General features: G+C 42.9%; 1 protein-coding gene across 2 annotated transcripts in view; it reads left to right on the top strand.

Moving 5' to 3' along the window:
* Positions 1-20,390, top strand: part of klc4 (kinesin light chain 4) — a 152,319-nt gene that overhangs the window by 77,581 nt on the left and 54,348 nt on the right. For both annotated transcript variants that reach the window (XM_084440852.1, XM_084440853.1), the window contains 2 exons: positions 14,061-14,289; positions 14,655-14,742. In XM_084440852.1, coding sequence (XP_084296978.1) covers positions 14,061-14,289; positions 14,655-14,742 — 317 coding nt within the window. The remainder of the gene's footprint in view (positions 1-14,060; positions 14,290-14,654; positions 14,743-20,390) is intronic.

The raw sequence follows: 20,390 nt of genomic DNA, 5'->3' as shown, positions 1-20,390 counted from the left end.
AATGGGTCAATGAGTGGTATTACTGCGCCCCTATGGGCAGGCGAGCGGTGGTGCGGAATGACGTAAAGCGCCTGTTAGAATACCGCGGGTCAAGTTACATTCTTATGTTCCCACATCTGTACTAAACTAAATACTGCAATTGAATTTCCTGTAATATATATTCATTTTATATTCATTCTGGCATAAAACCCTGTTGTATGACTCCTAATAACCTCAAATAGCCTATAAACTGTATGTGTCTAAAAGTATTTTTCCCTCACCGGTTTATTGCTTACTGGAAAATAGCAACTGATAGTATCTTATATGTTTGTACTTTACCAGAAATGTGGAAAATGTAACCCCGATTAAAACCTGAAAAGCAAAGCTAGATACCATAAGAGTTACTATACTGAAAGATTTAAAAACAAGTCCAAAATTAACTTGCCTTTCCAATAATTTATTCATGTCAAAGCAATGAACAAACATCTGCCATTTCTCAACATACTACAGTATATATGTAATATGTACTTTACAAACATAAAATTAGAGAGCATGTAACAGATTGGTGCTCATCTTTGTGATAGTGCAGCACTACGAAATTTAGACTAATCTTTACCATTTAAAGGCATAACATCCTGTTCTGACTCCTATCTAATAACAAAATAGACAGTCTACAGTATTTTTCCCTTGCCAGTTCAAACTGAGGTACAGGAAAATGGGGAAACAGCAAAAAACAATTGCTTGCAAACTAACAATTTTGTCTCAAACATTTGCTTTTGAAGATCTTACCTTGAAGATCAGAGCAGATAATGAACTGAAACAGACCTCAAAACTGAGTGGGGCATCACATGCCATGAGTTAAGTCCATATTCAAACATCTAGCCTCTCGTGATCCGAAAGTTCCTGGATCAAGGTGAGGACTCTTGGGTTCACGTGAAGACGGGATTTGTTTTTCTGCTCCACTTTAGTGCCCTTCTCTGGGTTGATGGAGAAAAGACACCTTGGGAAATAGAAGAAAAATAGACACCTGTTAAGTCACCATCTATCACTGAATGAGTAAACACAATGGAGATTGAGTCTATGGTCCACTGGTGAAAAGCCTTTCATTTTCAGTATTACAGCATTTATGAACCGGGTGATGAGTCAATATAATTTTTACTTCAGATGTTTGAGTTCAATAAATTGAAAATGTTGGATAACGCCAATCCAAAAAGACATACCTCTGCAGAAACTCCAGGGTCGATGCCAGCTCTGATGGGTAATGGATGTTAAAGCAATAATAGCCCCCAAACATCATGCACAAGGCAGAACTGAAGGATGGGATGTTGTCGTGAACGATGTTTTGATCCACACTCAGCATGTACCGCTTGGAAGAGTAGCAGGATCGTCCTGAAAACTAAAAAGAAAAAAAATCAATCAAAATTAAAACCCGACTTGTTTCCTGAGACATTTCACAAAACAGTTTGAGCATGTTTTTAAAACTGTTTACCATCAACACATACGTCAGTGTATGTGCAGGTTTAAGGTTAGTCAAAGACTACTTGACTAACCTTAAGAGCTTACATGAACTAAAAACATTGTGCAACATGAATTTGTATCCAAATAGACAGAAAAGAGAGAAAGAAAAGGAAGAGAGAAAAGAGTAAGAGAGAGAATAAAATAAAGCTAAACTTACCACACACAACAATGGTGGGAGTCAAGGGAACTTGGTCCATTTGTACTTCCCCTGCCAAGCATGTGTCCTCCACATAACAGAACATGGCGTCTTCCTTCTCATCAAAGTAGGCCAGCAGAAGCAGCACCATCTCTTTGATGTCTTCAGAGCATCCATTTAGCTCTCCTCTCATCACTTTAACCTTTGTCACAGCCTGTCGGAACTTGTTGTTCTTCACACAAACCGTATCCATGTAGTTCAGGAGGCGTTTCCCCTTCAGATCCACATTCCGTGTGAAAGTTTCTTTAAGTCCAATTCCAGTGAGTTCCTTGAAGTGGACTGCCATCCCAAGTTCGTTGAACCAAAATGGCCACTCTTCCAGGAGGTCTTTTATATTTTTCCCCTGGTTGACTTGTTGACGTTGTGTGTAGAAAGTCGACTTCATTAGAAGCTTGACCTCCTCTGGATTAGCAGAAGTTTGCTGAGACATCATCTTCAGTTTTTCTTTCTTTGCCTGCTGGCTCTCTTGTGTCTCTCCACGGGGCAGGAACTTCAACTGCCAGGTAATGCACCCATAGGTGTCCTGGATTGCTGCTCTCTTTTCTGGAGGGATTTCGTCTGTGTCGTCTGAGTCATCAACGTGATGCTTTCGTTTCCTTATTTTTGGGATTGTAGATCGCTTCACATTCTCGATCCTGTTTAGAAACTGCTTGACTAGAGAGTGGTAGCCTGGCCCGACCACATCTCCCCCGATCACGTCTTGCAGAGATTGGGGATATTTTGCGACCATCTTTTTGGCAACTTCAGTTGAGCTCCTTTTGTTTGCAGAACCTTTTTTCATCATTTCACCAACTACAATGCGGACCATCTCCCTTCTCAGTCGTGGACTTGGTCGTTTTCCTCTGTCCAGTGATTGCATCAGTTCCACTGGGAAGTTCTCCCATGGTATCATAAAGGTATCCACCCAGTTCATATCACCAGAGCTTTGGCAGCTGTTGGAAGAGGTTGAGGGTGAACTCCTGGGTGAAGGAGACTGCAAGGATGCGGGAGGTCCTGGCGAGGCATCAACAGATGAGCTGCTGGTTTCCAGAGTCTGGCCTGCAAAAACAAACACACATACACACAAAAAAGAGGAACAGGTGTGCATCAGGAATACAATGTGAATTTTTCAATATTTTTCTAAATGTTCTTTTATGCAGGCTACTTTGGACACTGGTAGCGTGCTGTACTGCAATACTTGACTTACCTCTCAGTTTCCAAACAGCAAGGACTTTTCGGGCTTGAATTGGCCTCAACGCTGAGAGCAAGTCGGCTTCCTGAACAAACTGAAAGTCATCATATGTCTCCACCCCCAAGGGACTGTAGGGTCTCTTCTAGAATCTCTTTTTGCATCTCTGGAAGGTCAGGCAAGACCTCAGTGATGGCGCTACGTAGAAATGGTTTCTCCAAGTCGGCCATTTCTGGAATCAAGGAAGAGTGAAAGCCAAAGTAATAAACTGTTGTCACTTTCTTACTGTATATTTCAAATAGTATTATCATTTTACTAAGCATACAAGTGCATTTTTAGTATGGTTTCTCCATTGCAGTGCCAAGATCATGTTTATTTTGACAGCACACTGTGTTTCAGTGGAATGACTTGGTGTCCGTCAACAATGTATGATGGCAACGGATAAAAATCTACCAAATTGTTAATGTTAAGACATTGCAACCTTGTACTCTGTTTTGTTACGGAGTACAGATGGTATTCAGAATGATAAATAGCTTCATGTACATCCATCACAAAATACACAGCTGCATCATTTTGAATTAAAATAATGACAAGTTCTCCAAACTCCATGGACTCATAATTTTTTGACACAAGGAAATGCCCCTTTTTATATGATGTACCTTTATACTGTATGTCAGTGGAAACTGTAGTATTGTTTTCTGAAAAACCAAACTCTCTCACCGCATGTTTAATTGCATCACTATAAAGGCTGGAGTAAAAAGTACAACTGTCTTTGACTTGCAGAAGCTGACTGCATCCTGGCCCAGCTGACAGATATGCCTGAAACATCTGATGTCTTTCAGATAAAGTTAGGCAGATGTTTTTAAAATTTTTCAAATGCCTGGCACATCTCTTAAAGTAGCAGTGCTTGCTTTCAAAACGCATCGTCCATAGTCTGATTAAGGGGCCAAATTTCAAAATCAGTGCTGGATAGTGCCGCAGGAAATGGTGTTTCGGTTTTAGTGTACTGTACTCAGGAAATAAATGTTTTCTAGATTCCAAATATTCTTGGATTATATAATGTCAAGATAGGCTACCTGTGACAATGAAATCTTTTGTGCACAAACCATATCAACAATATCTTTAAGCTGGAGAGTTAACTGCCACACACCATCTTCTGGATTTTGCACTTTGTCACCAATTAATACAGGCAGCAACCTTAAGAAGTTCCAGTTTTGAATGGCTTGACCCGAAAGCTTGTCAAGCGCAGAGTTGACAGCAGCTGGTTTTGTGAGAGCATCAGATCCTTTGTACTTGAACTGCTTGATGCGTCGGTTCAAAAGTGAATATGTAAGCCATTTCTTATTCTTAATGAGATACTTCAAGTACAATGCAACATCATAGGATAAGACACCTTCAAATATGTCATGGCCGATACAAGGTGGGAGACCAGGCTGGCAAACATGAAAAGATTTCAGATCATTGAAAACAGAGTTTACCTTTATGCCTTTTATGTGTTGACTGTCTTCAGCCTGAAGATCAACAACAGCAGAATCGTAACCTTCAGGAGTGCGCTGTGGACCACAAACATTAGGATCAACACTCTGAAACTCATGTCGTGTGATTTCACAGTACCTGCAAAAGTACTCAGAACGACTAAAGTTTTCAACAAACCCACCAATGCCGTGTGAACATAAATTATCCCCAGCAATACAATACAGAGCCCCTTTGACTGTTTTATCACCTGTAGTTATTCCATTTTCCTCTAAATCGTTTAAATCCACTAACATCTCAGAGAAAACCTTAGCACTTCCAAATTGTTTTAGGTCATTCTCAGCACACAATAACACAAGGGACATGTGATCAGTATTGGACCGCACATGAGCAGGTATATTTGCCACAGAAAGATAGACTGCAAGAAGTTTGTGTTTCTTCTTGGCAGAGCCGAGGGGATTGACAATTTCAAAAGCATCCTGGTACAGGATTAGCTTCAGGCATCCTGGATTTTCAAGGAAGAACTGGTTGGACTTAAAGTTTTGTCCATCACTAATGTCACCCAAAACATCTGAGTCTGTTTCACAAGACTGTTGTGACACTGAATTCTTCCATAATTCTGATTCTAAGAAGTTACTTAGTGTTTCTTTAATAGGAATGTAGTAAGCAAACCTTTCTGTCATGTGTTCATCATTTCCTAATGTTTCTTTTTTAGAAATGTTTCTTTTTCTCTTTTTTCTATGTATTTGAACATCTTTTTGAATGTCTGCGCTCTTAAATATGTTGTTCTCAGGGGTCCCTGGTGACAGACAGAGAACAGATCTGACTCCTTCACACAATCACAGATTTTAGCAATTGCATCATCAGTTAGAGACATGTCATCTTTCAAAAGTGAACGTAGTTTACTTAAAGTGTAATCCTGTCCCAACTCATGCACATTTTGCATCTCTTCAACAATTGTCTGTATTGTTGAAGCTGGAAGAAGGAGCTGTCCTTGCAGTTTTAGATAGAATAAGCATACATTCCTAAGAAAGGTCTCGCTGAAATCCTGTGGCAAATCAATACTTTCATTTATCATTGCATCGTTTGAGCTTTGAGAAGCATCTTCACAGGCCATGTCAGCAAAAGGCTGTGAAATTTCCCTGTACGTGTCATTTATGCTATCCACCGAACATGCTCTATGTTGCCTGGACATATGAGCAGTAAATGATGATTTCACAGTGAATGTTTTCTTACAACCACTTACTGGACATGCAACAGGTCGGCCCTCCATGAGATGCTCTCTTAAGTGGGATATAAGTTCTTTAACTGTGTGAATTTGGCACCCACACAGCGGAATGGCACATTTAAAATCTTCAACAACGGCCCTGACAGTAAGAGAGGGTGACAGATTGTGAACCCGATAGAAATGAGCTTTAAATGCTGCATAAGTACAAAATGTCCGCTTGCAGTCGGCACCAACACATTTGAATAAACAATGGGGTTCGTTCCTGTGAACTCTACAGTGCAGCACATAACCCCTCAGTGTCTCTAGTACTTTACTACAAAAACAGCAGGTAATCATCTTTTTTGCGATATAGTGCCTGTTTTTCAAGGTTCTTACCCTGCTATGCTGCAAGAGTAGCAGAGTAATTAACCCTCAGTCACATAAGCTAGTTAGCTAGTACGCTTTTAGCTTCAAAACGGTCGTCTAGTTTTGAAATTAGCTTACCGTAGCTAACAGCATGAAAAAAAAACGAACTTAAAAGAGTTCAACATTAAGCATGAAACAGCTAGTAAGCTATTTCTACAGATGTGGGAAGTTAGAAATGTCACATGCTGCAGCATTTCACCTCGCGGTATTTGGCAGGGAAATCCCGTTGGAAATCTTGTGGGATTTCAGACGGGTGTTATTTCGTTTTAGTGATGCACCACCGCCAGGTGGCGTCTTTGAGTAGATTTAGCAGGCTGGGCTCAGTGTTTTTCTCCTATAGTCTACGAATGAAGCATCATTAAATTTCACATTCTTTAATTTAAATGCTCTGTTGTAAAGCACTTTGAGCTGAATTTATCTGTATGAAAGGGGCTATACAAATAACGTTTAATTGTTATTATTACCTTGTTCTCAAACCCATGTTTTCTCCATCTCGATGTAATTTAATTATTACGAACACCTATAATATATCTAGGCCTACAGTAGCCTATCTATCTCGGCAACTGACGTCGGGTCAAGACGTGGTGTCTGTTAAGTCAAATGCGCAAAATAACAGTATTGTAAATATATTTGTTAGTAAAGATGTGGTGAACGTGGGGGTTTTGCGTTTTGTTTCCGGAACGCATTCAACTGGTAGGCTACTCGTAAACCCCGGAAGTAAATTTGAAGACGGGGCACCAGCTAATGTAGCCAAGTCTGAGCGCAGTAGGCTATATGGCTTCAGCACGATACAAAGAAAAAATAAGCTTGATCGGAGGTGTGGATCCATACAAAATTGAAATAGTCGCCATGAGTAAAGATCACTCATTGCCAATCATATCCGGACATTAACTATCTTGTGCATAGCGGCAGGTTTGACAGTGAGACATCAACCGATAATTGTAATAATGCGATTATTGAAATGGTCTTGTGAACGCCTTTATCTGATTTCCAAAATCGGGGTAGGTCCATAGGACGATTGTGGGTTTTCATTTGCACATAACTATATTTTAATAAAACATTGAAGTCCGCCTGTCAATGACTTTCCCTAAAATTGTGTTCTGTCGCACCCCCTATTGTTAAATTATAAATGAAAAAAACATACACAATATTTTGTTATTTGAATGATCTTGAATATATATATATATTCAAGATCATTCAAATAACAAAATATTGTGTATGTTTTGCTTTATTTATACCGGCCGCCAGCTGTTCAATGAACGGCTATAGGGAATGCGCAGTTTCGCGCTGGCTACAGCCTATTATATGCACAGTTTCGCGCTATGTAGGCTATTATAAATAAGTATTATTCATTGAGGGAGCTTGGACTCGCTGGGGAATGGTGGAGAGACGCAGAGTTTCCCCAGACGCGACATCTCCAGTTGGCTGAAGAGCTGCGCGCTCCGGCGGCGCCCCTCGCAGTGTCCACAGAAGAATACCCCCCAAAAAATACTTGCATGGTGAAGAACAGAACTGTCTACTAATGCATGAAGTGCACCTAGCTGTCTGTGAGAGGCTATAGCAGAGGATATGTGCGAAGTGTATTTGAGCTGCCGCCTCAACCGTGCGTATAAGAGCAGAGCGCATCATATAGCTATAACTAGTAGCCCATAGCCATTAAAACGGCTTATTGTTTTATTCATATATCAACTAGATAATTCGATAATAATGAGTAGCCTAGTAGGCTATAAAATGAATTCAATAGGGCAAGCCTTAAGTTGTAGCCTAAACATGGAGAGTCATTGCATTGATCGATGCAGTCCGCTACCATCAAACACTGAAAATACAGGTCCTCCAGCGAACCTGGACTAGACTATTGTAACCCTCCCCCCCCTCCCCAAATTCTTTTATATTCAAATAAACTGGATGAACCGGTTTCCTAGCCCTGGATCGTGGGAGGGGGGTAGCCTGCGTTAGCGGTTGCTTTGCCATGACCGGCCATTTAATTCGCTAGTTTGATTGATAGATGGATGGATTAACGTCCAAAGTAGATTGTGCAAGTATTGTATAGGCCCATGTGTAAGAGATGAATGGCTGTAACCATGAACTCAGCCAGAGGTAGGCCCTACTGTAGATTATCAGCATTATCACCAGTCTCAATTTATGTCTCAATTTATGTGTTGCCATTCATTTAAACCACCATCTCATCTAGACTACTTCTGTTGCTGCATTTTTACATTTATGCTTTCATGATTTTAGAGCGCAATAAACATTTTCCAGGATTCCAAAAAGTCCATCCATTCATCCAACATTGTTCTGAGCGCAGCGCAGGCTGGTAGCCTACTGTCAAGGCTCACGACTGATGCACTCCCTTAACACGTCTCGCAACTTACCAGACCATCAAGAGAATTTCAATATGAAAGACCTTGGGATTCCAGGAGTCAAGGCCGTTTCAGACGGGGAGCGACATTCCGCCTGCGTTCTCGCTCGGATCAGCGGGGGACGCACGCGTCCTGCCCGCAGCGGGGAAAGCTGACTACAATTCAGCTCTTGTCGCGGGCGGGCGCGCAGCCTAGTTCCATATGAGAACACTCCTCGGTCCAATTCCGTATAGTAGATCAGCCTGTGTACTTTCAACGAATGTATTATTAGACATAATATCATAATAATATATAAAGCCTTCAACGACCTCCTGCTGCCTGCCTGATGGTCTCAGGGCGAAAGAGACCGCGCGTCGTTTTCCTCACCCTATTGGCATGCCATCAATGAAAGAAAATACATTGTAAATAAACATGGTTTTAGGCTATTGTTTTTATGTAGGCCTATAGGTTAAGCTATTTGTGTTCATAAGGTAACGTCATTGTAAACGAAAGTAGCCTATAGCCTAATTGACTGGAACCAGGGGGTTTGACAAAAGTTATGAGGCAAAATAATTTGTCTTGACTGCATTCAAGATGTATCTTTCACATTAAAACTACATACAAAGCTGGGAATGCTAAGAAAATTGCATATGTTTGCAAACTAAAACAAGTGAACACAATTTTACAATCGAAAATGCTTATGAGACCATTATTTTACTTATATGGGGCAAAAGTGGTTTCTCTTCCTGCTTCTGCCTAAGCCCTCCACAATACCACAACACAACGGTGTCATGTTTTACCGAAGGAGAAGTGAAGAAGACGGTAGCTATCAGTAGCTAAAGCAGTTAGCTAATGTTAAGATCATTCCTCTAGCTGCTTTGCTGCTAATGCGAGTTAGTCTCCGTTCCTTATTTCAACCTGCTGCCATCAGTGATCGGAGCGTCTGCTTGTTTGAGTCATGAATATCTTACGCAGTTATATTCCATGTAGTGTCCCAAAACTGTTTAATCATTCCCCATGCAGTTCACTATGAGTCGCACTCAATACATCCATGGTAATAGGGAATAGGGAGTGAGTGAACCATTTCAAACACATCTCTGGTCATCTCCGTTAGCCATCTTACTCGTCCTGATGCCATGTTCCATATGAGAACACTCAGCCCAATGTATTAAACTTCTACTTGTCCCGACAGTTAATAGATATAGACCCGGCGACAGTTACAGAGATAGAAACTATAAATAGATAGGCTTTGTTCGTAATAATTAAATTACAACCAGTCAGAGAACAAGGAGTTTGAGAACGGTAGGCTCATCTAATGTGCGAGATGAGCTACAGCAATGGGTCAATGAGTGGTATTACTGCGCCCCTATGGGCAGGCGAGCGGTGGTGCGGAATGACGTAAAGCGCCTGTTAGAATACCGCGGGTCAAGTTACATTCTTATGTTCCCACATCTGTAGCTAATGACAAAAAACGGTCGTGTATTTCAAAATTGAAGAAGTTAGCTTACTGTGCAAGCGATAATTCTCCATGCAGCAGGGACACAGCTCACAGCTCCATGCGGTGAGAGTGGACGGAGTGGGCGCGCATTCAGCCTTGAGCCGTTACTTCGTCAGCTGGCAGCAGCTTGTGATAAAGTAGTCCAATGAAAGTGCAGAAACCAACCGACTCTACTGCTCAAGTAGCCTTGCGTCGCAGGTTTACTTCAATTAACGTTGTTTGTTGATGTTCCGGCCGCGCTGGACAATAACGTTCCTAAGTTCAAAATCACTTCCTGGTAGCTAGTAGCTACTAAATAGCTACGATGGAAGACTGTGGAGTATGTATATAGGTACAGCATTTCATATGTCCCGCCACAGTCTCAAAATGAACCGATTTTTCTATTTATTTAATCAGTCTCACTCCATCAGATCGCTATAGCCGCGATGCTAATTTCCACTATGTTAAACCCCATTTACCTATGCTAAAATCGTTAGCGAAGTCCGCTAGTTTGAGCATTAAAACCAGGGGTGTAGTGGAGGGTAAACCCAAGTAAACTAAGTTTACCCACCTCTTCAGAATTAGGCTGAGAGCTTACTCACCTATTTTCTGATCAACTGTATTAATCAATGAGGGGGAACAAGGTTGGTAAACTCTGCACACAACAGAGTTAACCCACCTGTATTTACCACTAGCCTACACCCTGATTAAACAAATATTTATTTTTGGCCTGGCGAATCCTGAGACCAGTGAAGATACACAGCCCTAATCGATAGTCACACTTTTTGTCCTCATTCGACTCACTTTCCTATTTCATTCAAACTGGACAGTTTGGAAGGTTGGAGTTTGGCTACTGCGCACATCCATGCTACTGCGTCCAACCAAAACCTTTCCCTGGATTAAGGCAATCATCACTGTTTCCCATTATTTATTATGTAAAAAATACAGATATAACTATCTGTAAAGTAATTTAAAAAATGTAATACAGTTTATTTCTGTATAAAAAACAATCTATATGACAAAAAACGTTATTTGAACACTGCAATTTTGTAATTTTAACTGTGTTTTATTGCTTTTTCTATTACAGTTTTTCGATGTTTAAACTACAATAATCTGTCAATTCTACAAATAAATATGATTTTTAAAACATATTTATACTTTAAATTGTACAGTTGTGAATGGTTAAGTATTTTACAAAATATTACTGTAAATTAAACACTGCTTCAGTGTTTGTCTTTTTACAGTTTTTTTATGGTATGATTTTACAGCATTTCACTGTAAATTTCACGGACATTTTTCAGTGTAGTAATAGTATTTTAAAGTCTATTCTAGAGTTGACTGGTAACCAGTGTAGTCATTTTAACGCTGGTGTGATGTGTGCCCTTCGTCTAGTCTTAGTGAGGACTCGTGCTGCAGCATTCTGTATCATTTGTAGCTTAGAGATTGCTTTCTTTGGTAGGCCTGATAGTAGAGCATTGCAGTAGTCCAGCCTGCTTGTGATGAAAGCATGCATTAATCTTTCGGTGTCAGCCTGAGAGAGAAAGGGTTGCACCTTGGCAATGTTCCTTAGGTGGTAAAAGGATGTCTTTGTAATATTCTTGATGTGGTTTTCGAAATTAAGATCTGAGTCAAGTATGACACCTAGGTTTTTAGCCTGGCAATTTGTGTCAATTTCCAGAGTTTTTAAGTGTGCTGCTAGTTTCTTTCTTTCAGCTTTTTCTCCAATGATCAGTTCTTCTGTTTTGTCCTGGTTTAGTTGGAGGAAATTATGTGACATCCATACATTTATATCTGTAATACACTTGACAAGGCAGTGCTGATTCTTATCCCAGCCGCTTCACACTCGGTTGCGAACCTATCCAGAGTGCTGGAGGTCGCAGGCAGATGATGCCATCAGGACCACATCATCTGCAAAAAGCAGCGATGTGATGTCCAGCTCACCCAACTGCAACCCCACCTCCGCGCGGCTACGCCTCGATATCCTGTCCATGAAAATGCCAAACAGGATTGGTGAAAAAGCGCAGCCCTGATGGAGGCCAACCCCCACCGGAAAGGAAGACGACTTACTGCTGAGGACACGGATACAGCTCTCGCTCTAGGTGTACAGGGATTGGATGGCCCTAAGTAGGGATCCCCTCACCCCATACTCCCGTATAACCCTCCACAAGACCTCTCGAGGGACCCGGTCGTAAGCCTTCTCCAAGTCCACAAAACACATGTAGACAGGTTGGGCAAACTCCCAAGCCCCCTCCAAGATCCTTGCGAGAGTGAAGAGCTGGTCGGTGGTTTCACGACCAGGACGAAATTCGCATTGTTCCTTTTCGATCTGAGGATCACCTATCGGCCGGACCCTCCTTTCCAGCACCTTGGAGTACACTTTCCCTGGGAGGCTGAGTAATGTGATGGCTCTATAATTGGCACACACCCTCTGGTCCCCCGTTTTAAATATTGGGACCACCACCCCAGTCTGCCACTCCTTTGGCACTGACCCGGACTTCCACGCAATGTTAAAGAGGCGTGTCAACCAAGACAGCCCCTCAACACCCAGCGCCTTCAGCATTTCTGGACAGATCTCATCAGTCCCTGGGGCTTTGCCACTGTGGAGTTGTTTGACTACCTCAGTGACCTCCTCCAGGGAAATTGACGATGAACCCCCATCATCTTCCGGCTCTGCCTCGATCGTAGAGGGTGGATTAGTCGCTCCTTCCAACGCTCAACAACCTCCTCAGTTGAGGTCAGCAGTGTCCCTTCCTTGCTGTATACAGCTTGGATGGTTCCCCGCTTTCCCTTCCTGAGGTGTCTGATGGTCTTCCAGAAACACTTTGGTGCCGACTTAAAGTCCTTCTCCATGGTTTCTCTGAACTCCTCCCAACCTGCTGCTTTGCCTTGGTCACGGCCGAAGCCGCAGCCCTCCGGGCCAGCCGATACCCTGCAACTGCTTCTGGAGTCCCCCGGGCTAACATATCCCGGAAGGCCTCCTTTCTTCAGTCCGGCGTCCCTGACCACCGCTGTCCACCACGGTGTCCTAGGGTTACTGCCCCTTGAGGTACCTATGACCCTCAGGCCGCAGCTCCCAGCCGCAGCTTCAGCAATGGAGGCTTTGAACACCAACCACTCATGCTCGATGTCCCCAACCTCCACAGGGAAGCCAGTGAAGCTCCGCCGGAGGTGGCAATTGAAATCTCTCCAGACAGGCTCTTCCTCCGGACGTTCCCAGTTCACCCTCACTACACGCTTGGCTTTTCCAGGTCCGTCCAGAGGTTTCCCCCGCCATCGAAACCAGCTCACCACCAGATGGTGATCAGTGGACAGCTCTGCCCCTCTCTTTACCTGAGTGTCCAAAACACATGGCCTCAGATCGGCTGATACAATAACAAAATCTATCATCGATCTATGGCCTAAGGTGTTCTGATGCCAGGTGTACTTGTGTTCATCCTTGTGTTCGAACATGGTGTTTGTTATGGACAAACTGTGACTAGCACAGAAGTCCAACATCAAAAAACCCCTTGGGTTCAGATTGTGGTGGCCATGCCTCCCAATCACACCCCTCCAAGAATAAACTCATGTCCACGGAATTCTTCTGAAGTGGAGGGGAGAACGTGAGGCAGGGAATCCCTTCTAATACAAGAGTGTCAAAGCTGTCGCTCTGCAAGCGGTGGTGCATCACTAAAATTAAATAACACCCGTCTGAAATCCCAAGATTTCCAACAGCATTTCCCTGTCAAATACAGTGATGGTGAAATGCCACTGGATGGATAATTTCTAACTACCCCCAACTGTACAGACCATGAGGGTTGAAGAAGACACAATTCACCCTAGCCCCGCGTCACCGCCTGGTTTCTATCCGCTTGGTTTCCGGTCTAGAGCCCGCTGGTATCCTGTCACACAAACACCGAATGAAGCAGCCTAGTCTCGCCAGTCTCTATGAATTAGAATAAAACATGAACATACCAAACGAAGTAGCCTATTCTAGAAGTTGTTCTTGCTGCATCGCATTGTACTGTATGTTTATCGGTAGGCCTGTTTTTGGACAGGGGGATTTCTATCCACTTAGACCGGAAATCACAACTGCAAAGCAAATAGGTCCCAGGCTAATTCACCCTAGCAGATGGAACTCCCCCTTGCCGCTAACCGGTAACAGGCTCGTAGCAGGTGGGTGTAGGCTACATATTGCAGCTTTAAACCAGAGTGGGTGTAGGTTACATACTGCAGCTTTAAGCCAGTGTGGGTGTAGGTTACATACTGAAGCTTTAAACCGGTGCGTCTCTCTCACTCAGCGCCCCAACAGCACAGCAGCGCGGCGGTGGCCGCGGCCCAGCAGGGCGGGTATGAGATCCCGGCCCGCCTCAGGACCCTCCACAACCTGGTGATCCAGTACGCCTCGCAGGGCCGCTACGAGGTGGCCGTTCCCCTCTGCAAGCAGGCACTGGAGGACTTGGAGAAGACCTCCGGACATGACCACCCCGACGTGGCCACCATGCTCAACATCCTGGCCCTCGTCTACAGGTCGGGCTCTTAATGTTTGTGTGTTATTGTGCCTGTGTCATTGTTGGTGTGTTATTGTTTGTGTATTAGGTTAGCATGTGTGGTCATTCTGGCTCTCGTCTTCAGGTTTGTGTGTTATTGTTTGTTTGTTGTTGTGCCTGTTACATTTGTGTGTTATTGTGTGCATGTATCTTCATGCGTGCACTCTTGCCATCACCCAGTTAGTCGTTACACCTTCCTGTTTAACTAGATACTCGTTACACCTTCCTGTTAACTAGAGATACTCGTTACACCTTCCTGTGTAACTAGAGATTGCACTGCCTCTCTTTAGCACTAATGTATGAGCTTGGTCTTTTAGTTTGAGCAGCAATACGTTTTAATTTCAGGGACCAGAACAAATACAAAGAGGCTGCTCACCTGCTGAACGACGCCCTGTCTATCCGGGAGAAAACCCTGGGAAAAGACCACCCAGCAGTAAGCCACGCCCCTGTCTCTACTGCATTCATCTGATGAAGGATGGTCAGGTCAGCCACGCCCCTGTTCCTCAGGTGGTTCAAACCTGGCTCATTAGGGGCCGGGAAGCTTCAGCTGCCAGTCTCTCTTGTATTTCTTCTTCTTCCCCTTCTCCTTTTCCTTCTCCTCCTCCTCCTCTGACTTCCCATGCATGAAAAATCACCAAATTTTGCACAGTCTTGTCCTATGCCAAAAGTCCTCAACTGGCATTGTGGGCCAGTAATCCTGATAGTGGCGCTACAGCAATAGTCTAAAGTTTAAAACTTAAAAAATATAACAATTCAGCTGTACGTGCTATCACTTTGCAACCACCACCAAAACGTAGGCCCAAGTGAGTAGAAATGTCCATATGCTTCGAGCTGGCAGGATTTATGAAGTCCATCACTCTTTTTGTACGTGGCTGTAAGCCAGCGCACTAGGATAGTAAATGTCCGGTTGTGAGTCCCTCCCTGGCTTCCTCCCTGGCTTCCTCCCTGGCTGCCTCCCTGGCTGCCTCCGTCCCGTTGTTGACCTGCAGTTCTATGTTGCTACCACAAGAGGCAGATAGACTGCATTTACCGATTTCACAAAGATTTTTTCTCCTTCTCCTTGGCACAGCTCAAGCTGTCAGCGCGACCACTCACTCCCTACATATTTTCAAATGAAAAATATGACTATACTGGAAAATAACAAAACATGTATCTGTATGCCTTCATACTTGACATGCATCAAATAAACTAACCTCATATTGTATGCAATGCATGCATGTATTATTCAGTGTAGTTTGCCACATTATTATTCTTTAGTTTAGAAATAAAAACTAGCCCATAGTTGGCCAGCCAGACGTCCAGTTTATTTCAATCCAGACTAAAATAATGTGTGGTTTTAGTAAGCTATATCACTGTCAGCCTTAGCTTCAAATGGCCTAAAACTTTAATTAATTGATTTGAATTGCGAGGACGGGATGTGCCATATGATAAGGGATTGTGCAAATGCAATCCAGGAATTACATTAAATATTGCCTCGCTACATACTAATCTGCTTTGCTAGCTCAAAATTTAGAAACAAATACAGAAGAATAATAGGCTACTGCGTGCTTTAAAGGCATTGATGTGAGAGCACTCGGCTGAATGTAGGTCTACTGCACTTTTCACAACACTGGTGAATATTGTTACACGTTGTAAACTGTCTGTCTTTGAGGAGGCATAGGGCATACTGTCTTTCTATGACAACAAACAATATATTTACAAAAAGACTGTGAAAGCAGCAAGTCTCTATAACACTTCATAAACCTTAATTTCAGCATCTGCTATGTTGCATTGCTAGGATATTACAGTGGAAACAAAATGCATTAAAAAGCCTACGTTTAGTGTCCTTGTAGTCTCGCATAGCCAGATTGAATCAGATATACAAATAAAAAGTAAAAGGCTCCAGTTTCCGATCTTATTTATTAGGGCTGGGACGATATGCTTTTCTGCCGATTCGTTTCTTTACAATTTTGTGGGTGCCGATTCGATTTAAATTGTGATTCTTAATCTTACAGTATTGCGATTCGATATTGTGATTTTTTGTTAGCTTTTTTTAACACCAAACCATGGTAAAAAGTTGAATGATGATGATGATGATGTCTACAGACTATATCATGAGCCATATTTCCCAATAAAATGCACATCACATGTGAGTCAGATTTTTAAGATTTATTCAGCAGCAAGCCAGCAACTAAAAACTGCTACATTTAGCTGTTTGAAAACGCTTTTGAAAAGCCTGGATTCTGCATATAAAAGACAAAAAAATAAATATAAAAAATATACACTTTCCTGAAGTATGTAGCTTAATTAGCTGATCTTGCTCACGCTAGTGCTTTAAGAAAACTGTGCAAAATGAAGAGACTCAAATGTGAGCATGAATTTGAAAAAAAAAGTCCTTTAAAAACCCTGGACTTGATACAACACAAATATGAATATATAAATTAACTTATTAAAGTTAACTTAAACTCTTTTTTTCAAAGACTGGACTGCACATAAAAGAGGTAAACAAATGTATGTATGTGTACAATATATATATAAAAAAAAACTTTCTCAAGTCCTTAATATTTAGCTTATTTAGCTGTTCCTGCTCAGTGCTACAGAAAAATAAATATCAGACCAAAATGAATAATAAAATGGAAACTCAAATCTGAGCCTTTAACTAAAACTGTTCTTTCAAAAGCCTGGACTTCAAAAGTAGTACAATACAATGAACAAAAAAATACTTTTTCAAGTAAACTGGGAACTGCTACATTTAGCTATCCTCTTCAGCAAGCTAGTGCTTGGGAATGTCAAGATTATTGTGCAAAAACAACAGCTGGTCAACATGCTCTGTGGGGAGGCTGCTCCTTTGAGTGGTGACAATGTCCCCGGCTGTAGAGAAGACACATTCAGAAGAGACGCTTGTCCCTGGTACACACAAGTACCCCTTGGCTAGTTTGGCCAGGAGAGGGTACTCATGATGATGATCGTTCCACCAGTCTAATGGGTTTTCAGACAGTGGCAAAGGAGCAGCTCCTTTGTAATCTTTCACCTCCTCCTCGGCACTGTCAAAGGCCGACTTCATTGGTAGTGCTGGTGCCTGCCTGGCATCCCCAAAAGTGTTCCCAAGTAATTCAGCCAGTGCACAGGACACTCTTCTTTTTGCAGATGGGGGGCCCTGGGAATCTGTCTCCTCCTTTATTCTGGCCCTCTTCTGCTGCAGCTGCACAACCACCAAGTTCCTGCTGGTCCTGCCCCACCTCTTCCTAGTTCCTGCTGGTCCTGCCCCACCTCTTCCTAGTTCCTCCTGGTCCTGCCCCACCTCTTCCAAGTTCCTGCTGGTCCTGCCCCACCTCTTCCAAGTTCCTGCTGGTCCTGCCCCACCTCTTCCTAGTTCCTCCTGGTCCTGCCCCACCTCTTCCAAGTTCCTGCTGGTCCTGCCCCACCTCTTCCTAGTTCTTCCTGGTCCTGCCCCACCTCTTCCAAGTTCCTGCTGGTCCTGCCCCACCTCTTCCAAGTTCCTGCTGGTCCTGCCCCACCTCTTCCTAGTTCCTGCTGGTCCTGCCCCACCTCTTCCTACAACAAATAAAACAGTGGTACAAAAAATAATTAGTACACTATATACTTCTGTCTTTGACACAATTGATATTAATTAATTACATTACAACACATGACAATATTAGCAAAGTGTTCTACATACTATTACTACTATTGTACAGTGGCGGGCCGTGCATTTCACACCTAGGCCTTCAGCGATGTCCTACTTAGTCCGACTTCAATAAATACCTCTCATAATACCATAATTTATGACACCACGTGACCACGGCTGGAGAAATAGTAATGATTTATTTTCATCTGTGCTCTCTTCTTCATTTGCCCTCTCTTCCCCTCCTCTCTCTGCAATTGTTCTCTCTATTACCTCAAATGAGCAAAGTTCACCCAGCAACGGGCTCATGCTCCGATGCCCTTCTATGTCTATTCGAGAAGAGCAAGATTTTTTTCATTTTTAGTATATTTGTAATTTTAGTTCGTTATCATTGGTTTGATATGAACGAAATAAATTATAAAAACATATTAAACGTAAACATATGAAAAAATAAATAAATAAAATGTTTGCACTGACCAAAACGGCTGTCCTCCAAAACACTTATTTCAACACAAAATCCATTCTCCTTTCTTTCCTCAAGAAGACCTCAATGACTTGGTTGTACAGTTTATCTGTGAGTTTCAGTTCCAACAATAAATCCCTTTCTATTGACATGGAGGCCAATGCTGAAAGACGCGTCTGTCCAGTCGTGTTTCTTGCATATGTTTTAATTCGCTTCAAGGCCGAGAATGACCTCTCGACAGAAGCGGTGGACACAGGGATTGTCACAGCCAAACAAGCCAGTGCATAAAGCTGTCCCATACTCTCACTTAGTTCTTTGTTCCTAAGAAAATCAAGGAGATCCGCTGGATTTTTCCCTTCAAAATCAGTCATGGCATACATTAGTCAGTTCTGTTTTTAGTCGGGGCAGGTCGAACAGTGCGCAGTGACTTTCTGTTAAGCTGGAAAAGGCTGTTTGCGGAATCTTTCTCCGGTATGTCTGAAAGTGCTGGGGGTCGAGAAGGGAGAGAAACAATAACTTTTCGTGGTCTTGAAATCGATTCCGTATCTGGCAAAGAATGTTGTCCAGAATGTTGCTGTGGAGTTGTTGGTAGTGTGCGCGAAGGTCGCCTTGCGCCGCGCCCTGGCCTCTGCGAGCGCTTGACCCCCTGAGATGCTCACCGTTTCTTCATAAATCTGATTGAATTCGCCCTTGGCGCGCTCAACTGTGTCATAGAACTCGTTCACCCTTGCCATGCAGAATTGTACATCCAGTGTTTTCTTCTGTAGTATTCCAAAGCTTACATCAGCATGCTCAAAAAGCCCATTTAATGTGTTGAGCAAAAAACAAAACTCAAAATCATCCAGACGCTTAATAAATCCATTTGCACAAAGCACAGTGTCCTCATCATACTCATCATGATGTTCCAGTATGTGATCAAACAACTCCTTTAGCGCAATCCTCTTCTCGTAGACTGCATTCACCAATCTCGATGCATATTGCCATCGTGTTGGTGCAACATGAGGAAGACGCCGCTTGCACATGTCATCCAGTAGCTGAGTGCGCTTAGGGGATCTGGAGAAGAACGCAGCGAGGCCATTCAGGTTGGCAAAAAAGACCTTGCATGCTTTGAGGCCCCTTGAGTCAGTACTAAATTAAGACGATGAGCATAGCAGTGAATGAATAAGGCCATAGGTGCCCTCTCTTTAACTTTCGCTTGCACCCCATTTAGTCCAGATGCCATTACCGCTGCGCCATCGTAACACTGTGCCACAACTTTGTCCAGACAACATTCATATTCCTTGAGGAAACGGAAAATAAGAGAGAGCAGCAATGTCATCAGCTCGCTTGCCACTAGTTACATCCTCATATTTGACAAAACGCTCCTTGACACCTGGTGTCGTTACATAGCGCAGGACAAGTGCGAGCTGTGCGGCATTACCCACGTCTGTTGTCTCGTCCGTCATTACAGCGACGAAAGGTGCTTTTCTGATCTCCGTTTTGATCTCTTCTCCCATCACTTCAGCAATAGCATAAATTAGGTCATTTTGTATTTTCCCAGATGTCCCAGTAAACACTATGTTAGTGGACAGGTGGTAATGTAAGTCTGTGTCATGCTCAGCAAGAAAAGAAAGAAGTTCCATGTAGTTGCCTCTGTTTGTGGACTGACTGCTTTCATCGTGTCCCCTAAATGAAAGTTCTTGTTTACCCAAGAACACGACACAATCAATCAGTCTTTTCAATATCTCCCTATTTTTCTTCGCCATTTCATTGTGCAGCTCTCTTTCCCTGCGCACCTGTTCGTTGAGCTGTGTATCCACTCGGGTCTCCCCAAAAGATTTTAAAAGCACCGTAGCTTGCAAGTGTCCAGTCGTGCTTTGGTGTCTCGTTGCTGCCTTAGTAAACAATTTAAGTTCGCAAATCCAGTGTAGCTCCACACACCAAGTCGATCCTTTGCAAACAAAAGGCATTCCCAGCAGAACAATTTGCAGCACCCATCGGAAACCGTAAGCCAGGGGTACCGCTCATAGTTGGT

Source organism: Borostomias antarcticus (assembly GCF_949987555.1).
Source record: "Borostomias antarcticus genome assembly, chromosome: 7".
Taxonomy (NCBI): Eukaryota; Metazoa; Chordata; class Actinopteri; order Stomiiformes; family Stomiidae; genus Borostomias; species Borostomias antarcticus.
This window is presented reverse-complemented; position numbering and strand designations above follow the sequence as displayed.